This window comes from Eptatretus burgeri, chromosome 1 (assembly GCF_056783735.1).
Source record: "Eptatretus burgeri isolate ZD-2024b chromosome 1, Ebu_testis_v1, whole genome shotgun sequence".
Taxonomy (NCBI): Eukaryota; Metazoa; Chordata; class Myxini; order Myxiniformes; family Myxinidae; genus Eptatretus; species Eptatretus burgeri.
The window spans coordinates 119,723,685-119,745,573 of NC_140961.1; the positions used below are offsets into that span (position 1 = coordinate 119,723,685).

The 21,889-nt window shown below is 41.8% G+C and overlaps 1 protein-coding gene across 2 annotated transcripts in view; it reads right to left on the reverse strand.

Moving 5' to 3' along the window:
* Positions 1-1,351: 1,351 nt before the first annotated feature.
* Positions 1,352-21,889, reverse strand: part of LOC147035281 (extracellular calcium-sensing receptor-like) — a 54,542-nt gene continuing 34,004 nt past the window's right edge. Inside the window, exons 6-8 of one of the 2 annotated variants that reach the window (XM_085896361.1) lie at positions 13,234-13,357; positions 6,248-6,637; positions 1,352-2,029 (exon numbers count right to left, since the gene is read on the reverse strand). In XM_085896361.1, coding sequence (XP_085752487.1) covers positions 1,548-2,029; positions 6,248-6,637; positions 13,234-13,357 — 996 coding nt within the window. In that variant the 3' untranslated portion in view covers positions 1,352-1,547. The remainder of the gene's footprint in view (positions 2,030-6,247; positions 6,638-13,233; positions 13,358-21,889) is intronic. The other variant, XM_085896368.1, reaches the window with a different exon arrangement.

A 21,889-nucleotide genomic window follows, 5' to 3' on the forward strand; every position in this document is an offset into this window, starting at 1 on the left:
ATAAGGAATTGCTGGCTTGGTAAGTGACAGCAAGCTGATTGGTAATGACACATACCTGCAAAAATAAATCGCAGATTTCTTAACATTTTCAGATTTCTGTCCAGATTTTGACAGTTATCCGATCCTCAAAACAGCAATTAGATTTTGAGTATATACTTTAATGAGACCGTGAGAGTATATCATGGAAAATCACATCATACAATGCATGAAATCGCTCCAAGCTCCTAATTTGAAAATTATAGCACTTACAAACGCAATGTATACAGCGATTTGTAGGTAAGTCGATGAGGCATTCGAGGATATGAGTGAGAAAAGTAACAAAAGGTTGGAGCGCTTTTCTTGTTGAGAAACCGTTGAGGCCTGTTCCAAGTCAAGGATTTGTTGAACAAGAAAAAAAAAAACAATGGCAAATTAAGACTCCAGTGAGGGAGGAGCAAGGTGACCAACGATGAACCTGTAATAAAGGATAATTAAATAAGGCCGTTAATGATCTTCAAATGCCTAATTTTCACTCATGCACTCCCTTAGACTTTGCATGCAAAGTTTCGGGCCATTGGTTTCATGGTTTTGGAGTTATGGAGGAGCGGAATGGACTGACTGACACACACTGACATTTATTTGTATAGATAGTCGGATAAGATTTGTGTTCCAGTTTTTTCCAGTTATCATTTACCTTAAAGTAATCTTCCATTTTAGTAGAGTTTGATATAATAATGGTAATCATCCAAATCAGAGATACCATCAATCACTTCCTTCATGTATATTTATTTACTAAAAAAAACTTGAGGAACTCAAAGTAGTCCTATGCACTCTCAAACTCTCAAAGAACTCAAAGTAGCTCGAACTTTTGAAACCCTGACCCTAATATTTGGAATATTTTTTGACTTTCTTGTGAAGATAATCGAGTTTTACGTTTCTTGATTTATTTGATTGCCTGTAACTTACGGGATTCCTTTTAAGAATATTTTGTACTTTTTATAGCATCCGTAACATTTCTCATGGCAGAAGTGGTTTAGACTATCAGGTATTTATGTTTAAGCATTGTTGCACCTATATCCATTGGAGTAGCAACTGGAATAGCACTCGGTTAGCCCATCTCCATTATTTCTGAATTGATGACCTTCACCCGGTTTTCTTGAAGGTATACGGTAGCGTCTACGAAGATAAACACCCTCTCTTTTTAAACATAATTTTATGAGATGTAGATTCCACAGAACACAGGAGAGACAGAATTGATGGTGGTGCACCTGCCCATCGTAGAGAACTGTACTTCTTGAGCTACACACAAAGGCCTTGTAGGCTGTGTGTATTTAATATTTTCCAAGGAAAGACTTGGATGGAGGAAGCATGCCTTTATTAATTCTTTATTATGTGTGCACACAATACAATACGTATTTTAAATGTAATTGTTATAAGCTTTTATTTATTTAATTACTTTTTATATTTTACCCAGTGCAGTTTTACACCTACTCAGTGCAGTGCTTGTACTTAAAGTGAAATGCATAATTTCAAGCAAATTTATCATGTTACATATACCTCATGGAATGTCAATTTTTTCTTTTGCTTTTGAAAATCATATAACATTTAGGCAAAAATAAACAACCAAAAATACCATATGATGATGCAACAAGTGCAAATATTTGCGTTACGACTGTGAACTTTCCCCGAGTTGAATTGTAAGCCGGAATAAATGCAATCAAAACTAGTAACAGGAAAAGCATACTGAACGTTATGAATTTTGGTTCCTTGATGGTTAAAGTATATTGTTTTGCTTTGTTCGCAAGCACAAAGCAGACGATTATCAAAATTGCCAAGTAAACCATTGAGCATACAGCCCATATCGAAGTTTCTTCATTACAATATATAATGATCACACCATGCTGGATATCGATGTTTCTGGCAATTTCAAACTCGCCAAAAATGTTCCAAGACAAACACAAAAACATGTGAGGCATAATTATAACAGCCATCAATGCTGTTGCACCGTAATAATTCACAAACTTCCTCAAATAATAAGGTGAAGGCATATCTGCAAAGATCATATTTCAGTCAATATGTGGCAAATGAGATATCATTGAGAATTTCACAAAATACCTTAAAGCAATGCATGGTGGCTTTGTACATCCTCTGATGTTATCATATCCACAGTAATTGATCATTCATCATCTGCTCTGAAAGATGAAGACATTTGTTTTTAATATAGAAAACTTGCTTTTCAGTAAACTATACATGTATCGACATGTTAATTTAGAAAATTTTATTTTAATGACTGAAGTAAAATGAGGGTGGCTGAAACGAAAGTTGCACTTTTCGAGCATCACAAATTGCTATCCTGGTTGGGTGTTGTTACCAAGCTCAGAAATATCTTGAACTATTATGTGTAGTGGTATTGGGAAGAGGGGGAAAGAGGGGTGTCTATTGTCATTATATTCTCTAAATTGCTGTCACAACACGTTGTTTAATTACAGACTATTCTTTTAAACAATTTGCAGCAAAATGGACACTGATAGTAACAGAGGCCACAGCTTCAGAGTAAAGAAGAGGCGAGTTAGGACGGTAGTATGGCATTGTTCTTAATCCTTTGGGGACTCGTAGTTTGTTATGGTGAGCCCCAAGAACCACAGTCACTTCGGACAACAATTTCTAATTTGGCCATGGTGCCAGGCAATGACTCGCATACTCTTCATCTTTTTTTTTTAACTCGAGGGTGTGGGGGGGGCGGGGGCAGAATTTTTATGGGGGGAAGAGAGGGACCACCGACCTCTCTGTATACCATAAATACACGTGGCATATACTACAAATCACCACCACAATATCAAATTACCATAATCATCTGAATACCATAAATGCACGTGATATAATTACCATAAATACACATATAATACACATGGCATTGTGCAAGATATTTCACTGACACCACAATTCATTCGCAGATGGAATGGGTATTTATTGGTTTTCTCATTTCCAACAGGAGAACTAGCAAGATTACATTGAGGAAAATACATTTATAGCATTTTGAGTGTTGAAATAGGGTGATTTTTGCATTGGTGGCCATTTTTTTTAATTGCTGTTATTGATGTCTTGACTCCTGGAAGAACCAGATGAGAGAGGTAAGAGGAAAGAGAAAAATGCACCTAAAATGGGGCAGTGGGCCAACATGTGGAAGCAACAAGGGGTTGAAATAAATGAAGGAGAAGAGAGAAAAGGGAAGGATGGGTAGCAACCTGCAAGTAGATGGGATTCAGGCTGATATGAGAAAATGAAAATTGTGAAAATGAAAAAAAACATCTGCATAGGGAAATACCACAACCCAAAAGGGGGGCAGTGTGCAATGGTCATGTGGAAATTCATGTTATCCGAAAGAAGTGTATTTGATAGCACTGTTTCTGCCTTAACAGCTTCATCAGCAGGATAATGGTCAAACACTTGGAGGTGGGGAGTGTGGGAGGCCAATTTATAGCCAAGGGATACAATGATTGCAAGGGTGTCAAAAACACAACCTTCACTGGCAAAAATAGAAAAAAAAAGAAAAGGTAAAATAAAGGTACAGATGGAGAGGAATAACTGAAGACAAAGGGGTTAAAAAAGGAAAAAAAATAATCAATAAAGAAAGAAAGGACACAACAAAGGCCAACACATATAAATGTATGGATTTTTTTTATCAAAGGAAAACTGCTGAGCATGCAAACTGCAGTGTGAAGTGAAGTGTGGCTAACATATTGTTATGTATGTGGGGTTGATGGAGGAATTTCATAGGAAAGATAGGATCGTATCGAGTTGCTTGGCTTGTGGACGTGTAGGAGACATCTCAATGTAATTAATTAGGGAAATTGTGAGTTTATGTGTTACTTGTCACCACGCACAGGGTGGTGCGGTGTTAATTAGATCGGGATTAAGGACAATGCCTCCCAGTATTTTTGAATTTCCCAGCCAATCATGAAGGAGTTGCATTTTAAAAACCAAAACCATGATAACAAGCAATCAAAACATGCCGAGGAGGAAGAGGCCCTGCCTTCTCGGGTTTTGTGTGAGCAGGCCACGCCCTAGAGGAGGAGTTTGGTTTGGCGTGACGTCGAAGAAGAAGGGGCGGTTGCACAGTAATCGCAAGGATTGGGAGCGCACACACGAGGTCAGTGTGAAGAGCGGTTGAGTGCGTAGTAAAGGACGCACGTGGTCGAGAGACAAGAACATAGCTAGGAGATGGTGTGAAAGATCAGGGCACAACAAAATGGCTTTCCTTTGACACATGAAGAAGTTAGCACGATTATCGTATTCGTGCTGAGGCAATTTTGACTTGTGTGGTGAAGCAAAACGCTGACCTTTGGCTCTTGATTGGGTTGTGAGGAACGGACCCCGAGCCTCATGGTGTAACTGAAGGGGACGGCAGCCATTCTGAAAAGCAGCGGGTTGGTGAGGACAATCAATGCATGAGAAAGCTGCACGGGGTCTCTGAGCCTTGGTGTTGAATCCTGCTCACAAATTGCCTGACGTACGTTCGTCCCACTGCAAGAGAGAACGGCCGAGCGCAATTTTTGAGGGCACGTTTGCAAGTGCCTGACGAAGTGCCTCGATTCCACATTCTACAAAGACCATTTCTGGCACACAGCTAACTGCCGGGATAGAGGAGGGATTTTTCTTTCATTATGCTGTTCCCTTGTCTGTATCTAAGTCTGCGTGGAGGCGCCTCAGTTAGATTTGGATTTAGTTGACCTCAGTTTTTCTTTCATTATTTCAATTTGAATTCTTGTCATTGTACATATTTGATTACTTCTTATTAAATTATTATTTGTTATATTTCATTTGCTTGTGTCAGTGTATCTGATATGGGTTGAGTACCACCCATGTTCCTCCGTCCCTCTACCGCAATTTCTTTCCTGCTCGCGCATTAATCTCTGAGAATCTCGGCTGTAAGCCTCAAAGGGAGAACTGTTTGGCCATCCATCCAGGTGGGGGCTAAACCCCCCTGGAGACGACAGTATTGAGCACTAACCACTTCATTCTGATGAAGGGCAAATGCTCAAAACATCAGCCACAACTCACATCAGATCACAGTCAACATATTTTATCAGCTTTCAGTTGATAAAAATCACTTGTTTAACTTTTTCCATTTACACAGATTGTGCCAGAAAAGATAAATGTGTTTTACAAAAGGACAGATGTAGTATAGAGAAGGGATATGATGTGAACTGGAGAAGTATGGAGAGAGGGGAAAGGAGTTTGGAAGAACTTGGTGGTAATGTGAGGAAAGGGGAATCTATTGAGCATCCAGCGAAGAAGTGACCTTAAAAATTGTGCCAAATTTGCATACACAATAAACAATGCATGGAGGCAAATTGCAAGTACGTTTTAAAAAATTGGCACTTGGTAAAGTGCTTTGCATACTAATTCTGGACAAAAATACCATTGCTAACTGAACACGCTACTATTGGCCCACTGCTATTATAGCCCATATACTTGTATCATCCATGCACCTTATTATGTCACATACATTTCCATTTTCGGCTGAAATATCGATTATTAATTGATGAATTGGATATTTAATGACCACTTTTGTGCATATTAAGGCTAAATTGTGCCAATGAAGATGGTTAAGAAAACATTTTCAAACTAGTCGATCATACGTATGAAGTTTCACATCGATCTGTTAAGCGATTCTGGAGAAGATTTTTCACATTTATATTTTTGATCCAATATGGCCAACGGACCACTTGACCAATGAGGTCAAAAATTTAATTCTTCACTCACATTGGGTTGTAGATCAGATATATGAAGTCAGATGTTTCAGATAAGAATTTTGATTCAACCTATTATGGCTGGAATACTTCACAAATGACATCATAATCATCACCCTATATACCCCATGGAGAGTTGTTGACATATACCAAGTTTCAATTTTTTTCGTTGAGCATTTTCGGAGATGTCCAATTTTTATTGCTTCAATCCAATATGGCTGCCATACAATGTGACCTGTGAGATCAGGGTTAACAATGAAATATTCTCCATGGGGAGTCCTTCCTATGTTTAAAGTTTTGGATCAATCACATAAGTGGTTGCAGAGAAAAAAAACATTGAAGCAAAAATATAGATATTGACACACACAGACAGACAGGCCTGATTTGGGGTGTCATAATAGTCTCGCAACCCCTAGAGCCAGACAGAAAAGCAGCAACAAATATTCAGGGAAATGTATGAAGAAGAAAATAATTTCAATTTATTCCTCATACGTGTGAATAATTAAGTATACAACCTTGTATTATAATTATTGCCAGAACAGTCTTGCAAAGTCCACAAGCCACAGACAACGAGAGGCTAAAGGTTGACATCACCATTTGGATCCTGCAATTCAGGAGTGTTGGCTCCCCCATAAAAGTAATACAACTAGCAAAACAACACATCAGGGCCATTAACAGAACCCCTTCGATGCCCATTCGTGTGGACAACATAACAGGATCATGACGGTGCTGATACATCAAAATACCTGTCATTAAAATAAACAACACACCAAACAAGGCAAATGCTAACAGCACCAGTGCGAGTGGATCGGCGAGTTGCAAAAACTCTTTGAGCATGGGGATGCAGCCATCGTGTTTGTCATTTGGCCAATAATCTCCCAAACAATGAAAACAATCTTGGGAGTCTAAAAAAAACAAACAAATCTGCTATTTCTTTTTTATATTAAAAAAAAAGAACATTGCACCTATAAATGCATTTCCATTGCACAGTGCATTACATACAAGTCGATTGTGCTTTCATTTTGCAGGCAGATAATAAATCATTTAAATTAACAATGGCAGTCAACATCTATATATTACTAAAACTCTCATCTTGTATATATATATATATATATATATATATATATATATATATATATATATATATATATATATATATATATATATATATATATATATATATATATATACATATATATTCCCAAAATTCAGCCAAAACGTTACACGATAGGTCAAAAATTTTAGGGCCACCTCACTCACAATTTGCCTGTGGTGTGCAGTATAAAGTTTCGTTCAAATCGGGCAACAACAAAAATTTTTAGAAAATCAATTCCAGATTCATTCAAGCACTCTTCAGGAGTTATTTGATCATTGCAAACAACCTCAGTGATATAGTTCGCTGGAGCTATCTTTTTTTTCTTGAAATGATCTTTTTTCATCAACCGCTGTCACAACGGTAACCCAACGGGTTCACGGGTTGTCTAGTATAAATATAAATGGCTAAAATAAAACAGAGGCATCACCCCTGGGTGCTCACCTTGTAGAGGCTGGATAAGATAACCCAGGAACCACTGGTAGGCAGAGATGACCCACAAAATATATGATGGAGAAGGAAGTAAATTCTATGGATTAATTTTTAATGCTATGAACAAACATTGGTACTTCACCGGTGATAAAGGTTGTGGTCAAGTTTCATCGAAATTGTGTGTGATTTCAGAAAAGAAAGCAAATGCATATTTTGGGGGCAACCCCAAGTAGAATCCCTTAGACCCCAATTTTTTTAATGTCATGAGCAAACTTTAGTACATCATGAGTGATGAAGGTGGTGGTCAAGTTTCATTGGAATTGTGTGCTTGGCTTCTGAGAAGAAAGCACACACCTCTTTGGGGGCAACACCACATCAAATCCCATCGACCCCAATTTTTTTTAAATGTCATGAACAACCTTTGGTACATCATGGGTGATGAAGGTTGTGCGAAAGTTTCATCGGAATTGTTTGTGTCATTTGTGAGAAGAAAGCAAATATCTCTTTAGGGGGGAACTACAGTCCCCCCCGATAAACTCCCTCCCAAGGCAACCCCTGTAAACCCCTTTTGGGCCCGATTTTTTTTTAATTCCATGAGCAAACTTTGGTACATACATGGTGATGAACGTTGTGGTAAAGTTTGACCAAAATCTTAGGTGTAGTTTCAGAGAATAAGTTGAAAGTGTTTGTTGATGGACAGACGAAGTGAAGGATGGGCGATGCTCCATCCCATAAGCCCCCAGAAACTACGTTCCAGGTGAGCAAGTAAATGATTAAATCATCAGGCACCTGATGGGTGCATTTAGGATTTGGGGTTCTCATGCATGTGCTCTTTGTGAATGTCTGCAGTTGTGGAGGAACCTGAGTTGGGTTTGAAACAAAGGGCTTACCTTGTGTAGCTTTTCTTGATTGCTTTTTGTGCCAATATTTGACAAGAAGGCCATATTATTGATTGATTATGGTCCTAACCGCAGCTTGGGATAATTGGTTGAGTGAGAGCTGATTGTTTGTTTTTCTGCAACTGTGGGTGAGAGACATGATTGGGACTTTATGAACTTTGCTGAAGGAGAGGATATTGTGTTTGGGTCTGTTTTTGTTTGTTTGTTTCTGTCCGATTGTTTCCAACTTCCTTCAACAGATTTCAAGTCAATCGGATGAAAATTGAGGATTTTAGAAATCCCACATAAGTTGTTGACCTTTGGCCTAAGTTGATCTTTTGACCTCAAAAACAATACGCTTCTTCCTTATGGTAAACTCAACCATGTGGTGAAATTTCCTGAAGATCGGTTTAAAATTTTGACCTTTAGGCGATAAACAGACAGGCAGACCAACAGACAGACAGTCATGAAAAATCACACAGACAACTTCGTGAAACAGAACAGCACTCGATGAGCACATCCCTCTGCCAGGCTGAATAATTCACATTTTGTATGCCACTGAAAGGTCGGATCTGATTCCGGAACTTAACCAAAATCGAATCGGCTTGTTCTTGTTACCTGACCAACTCTTCCACCTAGTTTTGTCACAAGTGGTCCACAACTTTTAGAGATAACATGCTGTACCTAGGTTTTGGCCCCATCTCTCAATGGTGAACAATCACCTGAAAAATTCTCGAATCCAGATACGGATTTAGATTTTCACAAAAATCGAATCAATTAGTCCTTGTCACACAACCAACCTGTCCACCAACTTTCATCCGAATCCGTGAACAACTTTTTGAGATATCATTTAATATCGTTTTTAGCCCCATCTCTCAATGGTGAAGAATCAGTTAAAAATTAAATAACTCTCGTTTCCAGATCTGGATTAGGATCTTCATCAAAATTGAATCAATTCTTCCTATTGGCACTCCCAACCTGTCCGCCAAGTTTCGCGTGAATCCACCCATAACTTTTTGACATATTGTGCTGTATATCGTTTTTGGTCTTATTTCTGAATGGTGAAGAATCACTTTAAAAATTCTCAGATCCGGATCTGGATTAGGATCTTCACCAAAATTTAGCGTTGCCTTCCTTGGCTGGTCACCTACACACACAAAAAAATTCAACAATTGGTTGAAAACTGTGGCCAAATATCGTGTGACAAACAAAGAGAGAGACAAACAGACAGACAAATGCTGCAGACAAACATACTTGGCAAAAAAAATTAAAAAAATTTTGGCCAAGTAACAAAATCGACCGACCCAATATACGTGGAAAAATCTTCGATTTTGCAAATAACAAACAGACAGAGAGGGGTGAAAACATAACCTCCTTCACCTTCGGTGGCGTGGTAACTAGAAGTTCATTCGGTAGAGCACATACCTCCACCAAGCTGATTAGTTTACATTTTGTATCCCACTGATAGGCCGGATCAGGATTCGGACCTGAACTAAAAATTAATTGGCTTGTTCTTCTAACATAATCAACTCATCCATCAAGGTTCGCCGAATCCGTCCACAACTTTTTGAGATATTTTGTTCACAAACAAACCGACAGACAGGGGTGAAAACATAACCTCCATCAACCTTTGGTGGGCAGAGGTAAAGATAGATAAAAGGATGAAGGAACAATTTCGAGGAATAAAAGAACAGACGAGGGAGATGGAAAAACAACAAAATAAAAAGGCAGTCGGGAGTTTCATTGAAATCGAGAGAAAAATGATTGAAATTACTGAAGGTATGACAAGGATGAGAATTGATGTTGGAGACAAAATTAAAGCACATTGGAAGCAAATGACTCAAATACATGTGGAAACCGATCAAATTATAGAAGATTAGGGGAATATAAAAGCAAAGTGTAAGCAGATGGCAGGTGATGTTGGGAGAATGAAAACTGAGCAGAGGGCATAAAGATGGGAAGTGAACGAAAGTAAAGAAAAAAAAAATAACTCAACCGGAGGAAATGCAGAAGAAGATGGAAACTGGACAGAGGGAAGTAAAAGGAGAGATGGCTGACTTTAAGAAAGAGCATGAAAAGAGGAATAAGGAAGTGATAACGAGGATGGAGGAGATCAGAGCAATTGTAAGCAGGGAATTGCATTGAAATGAAAGAATTTAAGAAAGGAAATGAAACAATTGCAAGAGCGACCATAGCCAGTGATCTGCCAGGCAGACCCAGTCAGTCCAGGGGGTGACTCAGGAGGGCAAGGGCAAAGGCTTAACTTTCTAACACCTGAGCAACCTGCTGGACCAGCTACCTAGGTGTTCAGGTTGAGTGCAGGGATGCAGCCAGATGGTCTGGGTGTCAGGTTTGGTCGACCAAATTATATGCCTCAGAGAAATAGGCCACTTAGGGGAAACCACAGAGATTAGGAGGAAACTCCATTATTGAGTTGCACTGCCAGGAATGCATTTCAAAATTTTGGTTGTCCGAAGTCAAATTTTGGTTGCTGGGGGAGAAATAAAAAATAAAAATAAAAATAAAATGTTATTTTTCACTAATTTTCTGAATAGCTTCACTGTAACAAATGGATAATTATACATGCCAATAACTGCAAAATGCATAGACATGAATATTTGTTAAAAATAAGAGACAACAAATGCTTATTTCTCAAGAACTTGTATAACTCTCATTTAATTTCTACTTGGCAAGTAAAAGGGAGGTTATGAATAATAGCATACAGGTACACAGAGGAGTTAAGGTTACAGAGGTTGGTAGAAAAAAAGATGTCCCGTCAAGATAACTCACCATTGATTGAAAGGATAGACAATATATACCGTGAGAGAGAGATAGAGAGACAGAGACAAAGGAGAGATTTCTCACCTTAGGAAAGAGCATTCTTCAAAAACAAGCACAAATCAAAGAGAGATAAAATAATAACATCGTCCAACTTTGAGTGCAGCTATACTTTATGTTTCCATTTTTAAACTCTGGCCGGTTAACCCCATCGCTAAGACCATGAATATTAGGCTTTTCTTTTATTGTCGATCTCAGAGGTTGTTTTGTACATCATGGGCTCAATATTAATGTCCCAGGCACGGTAATGAGGTTGCGCAACAAGGGTAACCAAGTCATTAGTTTGGTTGCCTGATGCTAAATTTTGTTTGCCCGGACAACCGAGCAACAGTTAGTGTCGAGCCTTGCATGTGTCGGTGCTTTAACTGTGGCACGCATGGCCATCAGGAGAGGGTGTGTAAGGCACCTTGCTGTAGACCAGGGTCATTACCTCAACTCTTACCACAACCAGGTCCCTCGAGAAACACAGGTACCCCAGGAGCCCTCTCAGAGCCAGGGAAACTTGGAATGGCCGGGCGCAAAGTATTGAAGATGTGCCCATTGAGGCAGTAGTAGCTACGGGGGTCAAAGCTGGCATTGTGAGCCCCGTATTATTGAATAAGAGTTGAAACAGCCAGAAAAAAACATCAGGTGTCACAATAAATGATAATCCTCAATTGAATACCAGAGCAACAGCTCCAATCTTAGCATGCAGTTCCATGACCATCTAATGTCTTGGTAGCAGATGTATGACCCATGTTAAGTTGAGTTTGATTGTTTTAACTGCCCGTGGCTGATACATTGATCTGCGTAGCAACTCGCTCAAGCTGCACTCAGAGGAACTGCAACTGGACAGAGTGGAGAAGGATGGGAGTGAAGTGGATGGTGGAGCATCCTGGTTGACATTACGTGGAATCTTTTTGAGCCTTTATACTTTTGAGCCTTTATTGGAACTGAGCTGCAGAGATGGTCGTTAAGGAAACAGAGGCAGATGAGCAACCTTGGAGGAGTCATTCACCTGGTGGAACCAGTGACAGAATCAGCAATAGGTGTTGTCGTTGTGGGTGACACCGATGTTAAAATTGATAGGGATAAAGTAGCGGTTAGGCTAATTAATGTGTGCATGGAACCACATCCTTTGAAAAGAGGTGTGAAGGCATGCGACAGCATCCCAAATAGAGAGATTTTCGATACGAGTACGCCTATCGTTTACTCACGTCAGCCACAGACACAAGCTACAGTAAACTACAAAGTAAAATCAGGCCAGGTGATATCAAAGACATCCTAAAATGGTGCAGGGAAGTATCTCATGACAAGCAGGAGGAGGCAATGTGATTTGGCCTGCAAGAATGTGGATCTTTTCTCTGAGTTAGCGAAGGATGTTTTTTGCACAGGCGCTCAAGGTCCGCCAGCATCCCCTTTCTGGTGAAACCTCCAAAATCAAGAATCACTTCTCACCTTCACTCTTTCATTCTTCTTTTTTACTGCCTCTGAAACAAATTCCACACTCTCTTCAATCCCACCCTTCCCTCTAGGAATTCAAAACAGCTGTTCACCCCAATCCAAAACCACAATCTTTTCTACCCCCATTAATCCACCCCAAACCCACCTCCTTCAAATTCCCTGCTTTCCTTCCTGAAAGTCCCTGTCGTGTCCATCTTGTTTTCCACGTGTACCCCACCACATCCCTCTCCCTTCCACTGATCTTCTAATGTCTCTGTTCCCGATTGTCATGTGCATCCCTGTCCCACCCCTCTTGTATTCTGCTGCCTTTGTTATATGTTATGTGTGTTAGCTCTTATACGAGCCTTGACAATGTATATACAAAGAAGTTAGCCTGCATAATCACAAACGGAGGTGGATACTTAGAGACCTGGTGGGTCCCCTTTCTATCTCCTGTAACCCACCCTTTTGTGGAGATAGCAGCCAACAACAGCAACTTTCACATGTACACACATATACAGGCACACACACATGAAGGATACCTCGACACCTGAGAGGGCTCCGTTCCACCTTATCAAAGGGGGATGTTCCACCTTATTGCACACACACACACACACACACACACACACACACACACACACACACACACACACACACACACACACACACACACACACACACACACACACACACACACACACACAGGATTTAAAAATCGACACAATTTTTTCCACTCCCAAGTCTTATTTCTTACTTGTGCAGTTCATCAACAAGAGACATCGATTTGCTCAATGAATAATTATTGTTCTGGATAAATAAGAAGTGGAAAGTTCTATACCTGTAACATTGGAATACTCTTCGGGATTGCACAACACACAGTCATAGCAACATAATGGCTTGCCTTCAAGTACAACCTTACGCATTCCTGGTGAACATGGCTCATTGCAAATGGAATGAGGAACCTGTGTGGCAATAAAAAGATACAATAAACTGCACTATCCAAAATAACACAATCACAAGGTTATTGATTTTGCTGTTATTGCCACAACACACAGCAATAGGTTGCGCAACCTGTCCTTTGAAGAACATCATTACCGAATGCACTGCCCAATGAGTTATTGTACAAGAATGCAAAAAAAAGACACTGACATCAGGCATGGGATTATTGGAGCATACTGGGGAACTATTATATGAAAAATTTATTTATATGCAAAATGAGTGACTAATTTTTGTTCAGAAATACTTCTTCACTAAATCTCAAAATATTTTATTTCTACAGCACCTCATATTAATATAGCCTGGGAATTCTTCCACAGAAATCTGCTCTCTCTCTTGCGAAATGATCCATCCCATCACATCTTCAGTTATCCTGTCCTTATTCCCACTCTCTGCACACACCCTACCCAGTTGCACCCAATTGCTCCTTGACTCTGTCTTGTGCACCTGAGAAGGTGGACAAGTTTCAGGCAACCCTCAACTCTGCGTCTGCAACCGGACTGGAAGGCATCGGCTCACATTTCCGAAAAAAAAACCTGCTCTACTGGACTAGTACATCTTCTCACTGCCATTTTCACCATATCATTTTCTGGAGTTATCTCCCATCCACTTGGAAATCAGCGAATGTCACTGCGTTACATAAAAAGGTACAAAAACCGATCACTTTAACTACAGACCTGTGAGCTTACTTCCAGTCATCGGCAAAATCATAGAATCCTTCAGGTCAGGTATGGGAGCATGTGCCAGAACAGCGCGTCGCTGCGTCCACTTTCCGCCGGTACTCCAGGGGCCTCCGTCTGGCCATCCCCAGGCAGATGCCAGGCCCATCCCCATCTGCTTGAGATGATGGTCAACCTGTTGCAACCATGAGGCACGTGGTCGGCCCACTGACCTCCTCCACTCATGAGACTCCCTCGCTGAGAGAATCTGGTGTGCAGGATCAGCGTCAGGAAAACGAGCCACATGTCCATACAGCCGCAACTGACCTCACGGACTATGCAGGTAACAAATCTCATCCGAGTCTCTCTCAGCAACCGCTCGTTGGACACAAAATCCGACCAGCGATAGCCAAGGATTCTCCGAAGAGACCTCGTACCAAAGGAATTAAGTCTTCATCTCAGATCCTTGGTCAGAGTCCAAGTCTCGCACCCATAGAGCAAGACTGGAAGTAGCAAGGACCTGAAGACTCGGACTTTCGTCCTCCCGCACAGGTACCGGCAGCACCACACCCCATGATCCAGTGAATCCATGACTCCCCAGGCCAGACCCAGACGTCTATTGACATCTGACTCGCAGCCAGCAGAGACATGAATATCACTGCCAAGGTAAGTGAATCTCTCCACGACCTCAACATCCTCACCACAAACAGACACAGACAGGACAGCAGCATCCAAGATGTCACCCAAAGCCTGGATCTTAGTTTTGACCCAAGAAACCCGTAATCCCAATGGCTCCGACTCCTCATTCAGCACCTCGAGGGCAACCAAGAGGATGTCGAATGTCTGCAAAGATGATTGCATCATCTGCAAAATCAAGGTCCGAGATCTTGACATTCCCAAATGATGCACCGCAACTTGATCTCTCCGACATCCTCCCTAAAATGCAGTCCATACAAGTGCTGAAAAGTGTGGGGGCAAGTACACATCCCTGACGAACACCAGTAACAGATGGAAATAAGTCAGAGATGGTACTACCACATTTCACAGCACTCTCAGTACCAGAGTAGAGTTCAGACATCAGATCGATCCGTTTTGGTGGCACCCCATGAAGACCAAGAATCCTCCAGAGGACATCCCGATTCAATGAATCGAACGCTTTACAGAGATCAACATACGCTGCAAGCAGCCCCTGGCGAAACTCTCATCTGCGTTTGGTGAGGACACGAAGTGCAAGGATACGGTCAATCGTTGACCTCTTTGGTGTAAAGCCTGACTGCTCTGGACGCTGGTGCTCAAGCAGATGGTGGCGAACCCGATCAAGAATTATCTGAGCAAAGACCTTGCCTGGCACTGAGAGCAGCGTCACCCCTTGGTAGTTGTTGCAGTCTTGGCGATCACCCTTCCCTTTCCAGAGAGGGACAACAAGGCCCCTCTTCCAGTCAGTTGGGATGATGCCTGTGTTCCAGGCAGAGCACAAAACTGCATGCAACGACACGAGTGCAGCATTTCCACCAGCCTTGAGAAGTTCGGCATGGATGCCACAGATCCCTGGAGCTTTGCGCCATTTCAACTGGTTCACCGCAGTCCGTGTTTCCACAAGCGAAGGTGGACCACAGTTGATTCGAGGGTCAGAAACAGGGATTGTAACACCCTTGACGTCCAACTCAACAGCTGGGGGATCAGCCTGGGACAACCGCTCAAAGTAACCGGCCCAGTAGGCCTTCACTTCAGACTCCTCTGTCAAGAGCCTAACACTCTCTGCTCGAACTGCAGTGCTCCGAGGGATGGGCTTGGATGAACGTAATGCGCGAATTCCCCTGTAAGAGGGACGAGAATCACCTGTCCACAGGTGATGCTCTACCCCCTCACAGATTCCTAGCACATAGGCCTCCTTGTCCACCATCAGTGAACGTACAGTTTTACGCCTCAGCTCCCTGAACAGCTCAGCTCTGCCATTCAGCCTGGCCCTGCGACTCTGGTCAATGGTATCCAGTGTCCCTTGAGAGACAAAATTCTTCTTTGCCCTGCGGTGAGCTCCAAGGCATCCACCGGCAACATCAAGGACGGTAGTCTTGAAGGCGCTCCACAACTCTTCAGGACCCCCCAAAGCACCCAGACCCCCCAAGTTTCCACTCAGCCTGTTCGCAAACTCCTCAGCTACTCTCTCATCCCTGAGCTTGGCAACATTCAGCCTAGGCTGGGATGGTACCATTCCGTAGGATTTAAGGTGCAGCTTTAGAGTTGCTACAACAAGCCTGTGGTCAGTGTTGAGGAACTGAGCACTCCGGTAGACCCTGCAGTTCTGGATCATCCTCCAACGACCGTCAATGAGGACATGGTCAATCTCCTTTGCCACACCGCCAGCGTTGGAATACCAAGTCCAGCGATAAGCTTGTGGGCGCTGAAACCATGAACCAGCCACCCTAAGTCCATGACTTCTTGCAAAGTCAAGGAACTTAGTGCTATTCTGGTTCATAGTTCCTGACCCATGGGGACCAACACACACCTCATAACCATCCCTATCAGTTCCAGTCGATGCATTGAAATCCCCAAGACTAGAAGTGTATCTCGTCTGGGGCACTGATCAACCACAGACTCGAGCGTGGCGTAGAATGCATCCTTCACGGTGAGATCACTCGCCTCAGTCGGAGCATAAACAGAGACCAGGGAAATGACACCTAAGGAGTGACGAATCCTTAATCTCATAATACGCTCGTTGACCGGTGTTACCTCAATTATCATTGGGGTCAGCTTATTGGACACAGCTACAGCAACTCCTTGGGCATGGTAACCATCAGAGCGACCAGACCAATAGTAGGTGTAACCACCAACCATTATCTCGCCGCAATCCGGTCACCGAACCTCAGAGAGAGCTGCAATCCCGATGTCCAAACGCTTGAGCTTGAGCTCAGATCATCCTCTCTTAGCGATAGGACATTCCAGGCACCCACCCGAAGGGACCGCCTCAGGTTAACCCAAGGAGACCGCCGTCTGGTGGACGACACCTCAGCACCACTCCGACACACTCTCCCGCAATAGAATCCTTCATCGCAGTTAATATGAAATCCTTCCATTTCTCCAATGGCCTCATCTCAGATCACCAATTCAGATTCAGTCCAGGTCACTCACTACAGTACGACACCTTGGACATGCTGCTTCTATGCTCCAAGAAATGGATGGAGGCCCTCAATGTCAGACACGAGATCAGGGCAGTCTCTCTGGACAAATCTCAAGCTTTCAATAAAGTCTGGCCTCCTGCCTTTCCCTCCAACCTCTCTGCCTGTGGCATCCTTGGCAACTCCACTATTGGGTTGCCGATTCCTCCACTCTCATATGTAAAGTGTGGCTCTCAGCAGAATCCTTTCTTCTGGACTGGAATGCCCCCAAGACAGTTTTCTATGCCCCGTCCTATTCCCTAATATTCATCAATGATCTCTATGACTCTGGAAAATTATCTTTATCACTTTGCTGATGACTCCACCCACTGCTGTAACATTCCTCATCCTTCAGACAGACAGACAGGCTACAGCCACTTCCCTCTTTTCAGACCTTGTTGAAATCACAAACAGGTCAAACATTTGGAATATGTCTTTTAACCCTGAGAAATTCCACACACTCACTCTCCTTCTATCTCTCCCAAAGGACTGTAACCGCAAGCCTTCCCATATACTTTCTCAACAACCCTCTCAAAGAAGTCCAGTGACTCAAACTCTTGGGTCTCACTCTCAGACATGATCTCGCTTGGTCAAACCACATTTCAAAGTTGGCCACCAAAGCCAGCCACTCAACTGGGCATCCTCCATCATGCAAAATCCTTCCTTGGCACACCTGAACTCCTTTCCACCCACAAGGCTTTCATCTGCAGTTTAATGGAATAATGTTCTCTCTTTTGGGCTGGCACACCTGCCTCACACCTTGCTCAGCTTGATGTCGTGGAAACCAAGGTCTTCAAGCTCATTGTAATCTCCCATGATGAAGCTGAGTATATGAGCCTGTAACTTTGCCATCGCTGACAGGTCGTGGTGTATGTCTTCTGCTTCCTTTCTGGTCATGCACCCTCTTCCCTCTCTGTGCTCTGTCCCCTCTAGATGTCTGCAGGATGCACACAGTCCACCAGCAACCTCCTTCTGGTAAAACTCCCAAAAGCCAGATTTACTGCTTATTTGTTTCTCTTTTTCCAGCCTGAGGAATGAACTTCCACATTTTCTTAAATCTCTTTCTTCCCTCCAGGTCTTCAAGACAGTTCTCCACCATCTCAGATTCACCACCACCACCCATCCAAAGCCATGATCCTTCCAACACGCGTTAACAATCCTCCCATCTTTTCCATAATTTTGTTTCTGTACCCATCTTGTCCACCTCTTGCTTTCTCCCCCACTTCTCAACCTCTCACCGTTACCAACATCCCTGTCCATCTGTCTATTTTCTCCATCACCCTTGCTATTGATATTTCCTCTTCTACTGTTGCTTTTGCTATGTTGCATCCTGATCCGATCAATTGTGTTCTAAATCTTCCACGAGCCTTGACTATGTATATGAAAAAAATATATATCGAGTGTGTGTGTGTGTGTACATGTATATATATATATATATATATATATATATATATATATATATATATATATATATATATATATATATATATATATATATATATATATATATATATATATATATATATATATATATATATATATATATATATATATATATATATATATGTATATATATATATATATATATATATATATATATATATATATATATATATATATATATATATATACACATATATATATATACATATATATATATATATACACATATACATATATACATATATATATATATATATACACATATACATATATACATATATATATATATATACACATATATATATATATATATATATATATATATATATATATATATATATATATATATATATATATATATATATATATATATATATATTCAACATTTAAAAATGACAAGGTGGTCAGGTCGCATGAGATTGTTACTTCATCCTTTTTGATTGTTCTTTATAGGAGAAGCTTCCATGAATCTTCAGGGACTGAGATGTCAAAAGTTCTTGATCTGCTAATGGATTGCTTTGAAAATATTGTTCTGCCTTTGTATACAGTATAGTTCTTTTGCCATCAGAGACTGGTGCTCTTTCCATTTTTCAACACTTGCACTTGTCCAATTCACTCACTCCTGAAATTTTCTGAAAATTCCTCTTCTTCTTTAACAGCCAAACTTACTCCCACATTCCTGTGTTGTTGGCTAAGGAAGCTTGGCCTGACGTTTGACTCATGTTAGGGCGCAAATTTGGAATTGGGTCATAGTGTCAGCGATAGCTCACCTACTCTTCATGAAGGACACCATGGGATCTTTAACATCGAACAACAAATACCTGCAGATGGGATATCCGTTTAATATCCATCCCAATGATGGCAATACACAATGATGAATCACCCTGCCTGTGAAACACTGGGATGACAGTTTACAAACCTGGGTCGAGATTTTAACCCAGGCGAGACAGCTTAAAGGTGAGTGTGCATACCTCTAGGGCCTAGCCTAGAGTCAAGGCAATCCTTGCAGCCCATTTTCTGAAAGCTATTGTCACCTTGATTTTGGAAACTTATTTCTTATCTATCATAATTCAGGTCCACTCTTCTTCCCATCTGTAGAGCTTAACTTATTATAGACTGCCCAATTATTTTCCTGCCCTTTATTTTCATTCTCCCACTTTTGGCACAATTGTTGGGAATTTGTATTGTTGTAATTAATTTGTCATCTTTGTTAGTTCTCTTTCAGGGTTACATTTTCCAATTAAATAATTGTCAAACTTTTGGCCTTACACAATATGTTGCATTCCCAACTCATACTTCCCCAATTGCCTTTAACTTTCTGCTTGACTTGATAAAATCCAACTTTCCCTCCACACTTTCCTATTATTCTGCTTATCCTTTGTCACACATATCATCCCTGTTGAAGGAGTCTGTCTCGGAAACCAAATTCATGGACCATCTCATAGAATCCATCATTGTTGCTGACTGACATAGTTTTTTCTCTTTTCACATAGTTTGATCTCCACCCATCAGTTTGGACTCTGTCCCTGTAACTCATCTCTGGACATGCTGCTGCTCCTCATTCAGGGAAGTTTAGAGTTGTAAGTCCCAAACGAAAAGTGAGGACCATCTCCCTGGACATATCTCTGGTAAAGAACAGTCAAGCATTATATTTTTGCCTGCCAACTTCACTCACTGTCTCACTCTGTAGCTCCAGAAACATGATCAAACAAACCCATCCATTTATTTCCATAAGCAGCCACTCAAAGTGGTTCAGTCTCTTTAATAGAAGGCCTCACATTCAGCCATGACTTCTTCTGGACAAAACACACAGCAAGGCTGGCATCCAAATGTTTTGTCCTTGATTACAAGTTATTTCTTTAAAAATCAGGTCTATTCACAGGCTGAGGCTTTTATCTATGCCTCGATGGAATACCATTATCTCCTATTGGTTGTATTGTGAGCATCACGTTAGCCTCTCATGGATTCTATCAAATGTAAAGTTCTCAACATTATTGAAATCTCCTGCAATGAGGATGAAGTACAAGGTCTGTTGCTCTCCCATCAGAAATAAGTCGAAGTCGGTAGTCTCTGTTTTTACCACCTCAACTCCCCTTTACTTCCCTCAGGTCTATCACCCCTTTGGCCACCTTTAGCTCTTGTAGGATCTATGTGTTCTTACATGTACCCCTCCTAGTTATATTCCCAAAATCGAGAAAAGACGAGCACATCACAGGGACACGTCAAAAGACATGGGGGCGTGGTTAATAGCGAATGGGCATGGTTATTATGTTGGGCGCGTGGTTATGCTGGGGCATGGTTAATAGCGGAGGGGTGTGGTTACACGGATTAGTGACCATGGTAACACCGGTGGCTTCAGGGACAAAATGGATTAAACTTGCAAGAATAATGGACGTGTGCACGAATGCACGGAGAAAGTGAGGGGTTAGTCGCCGATGCGAGTGCTACGGTGAGATTGTGATTTAATGGGGATGAGTGATGGATGGAAGTATGGGCGTGGGTATGGAAAAGGGGCCTGATTGTAAGGAAGAGTGGTGGGTGGTCACATGTGCGGCATGAGGTTCGTCTACTTTGCGTGTTCGAGAAATCGTCACACGATGCGCTCGTGCCTGTTACACGTGTGACGATGCCACATTTACAGCCTGCCGTTGTCTCCCCGGTTTACCCGGATGCGGCAAGGGCAGGATAGGAGATGTGAAATGTGCTGCATGCTGCAAAGATGGGAGGGTGCTCCATTCAACGAGGCACGTCATGTGATCGAGGTTGTCTCGTGTGCAGCAAAGTCCTGAACATTGGTCATATCGTGGGAGACGGGGAATGCTGCTTGTATGTCCTCATCCTTGCTCTGTAATTCAAGAGTGTAAAATATGATGCTGCAGCAGTAGCCTCTATCGCCCCCTTGGAGGCTTTGGCAGCGTGCAGGACGAGTGACATGTATGATCCCAATACCAATGTGAGTGACTCGTTGCATCCCTACGGAGTCGGAGATAGCCCCAACTGACGTCATAGATATGTCATCGGTCCACACGACCATAACCACACAGCCATGTTGAATGGTCCATGCGAGCGGCGCCACACGGTTGAAAATAGCATCGAGTGCCGTGAGTGTGAAATGCGAATTTGAATGTGTGACATTCGAACCGGGTGCCTTCTTTGTCAGGATCTGGAGCCGGCGTGATGGTTTTGTGTGAACAGCTCTCTATAGAAACCGGGCCGAGTGCTGTATAACCGCACATAGAGC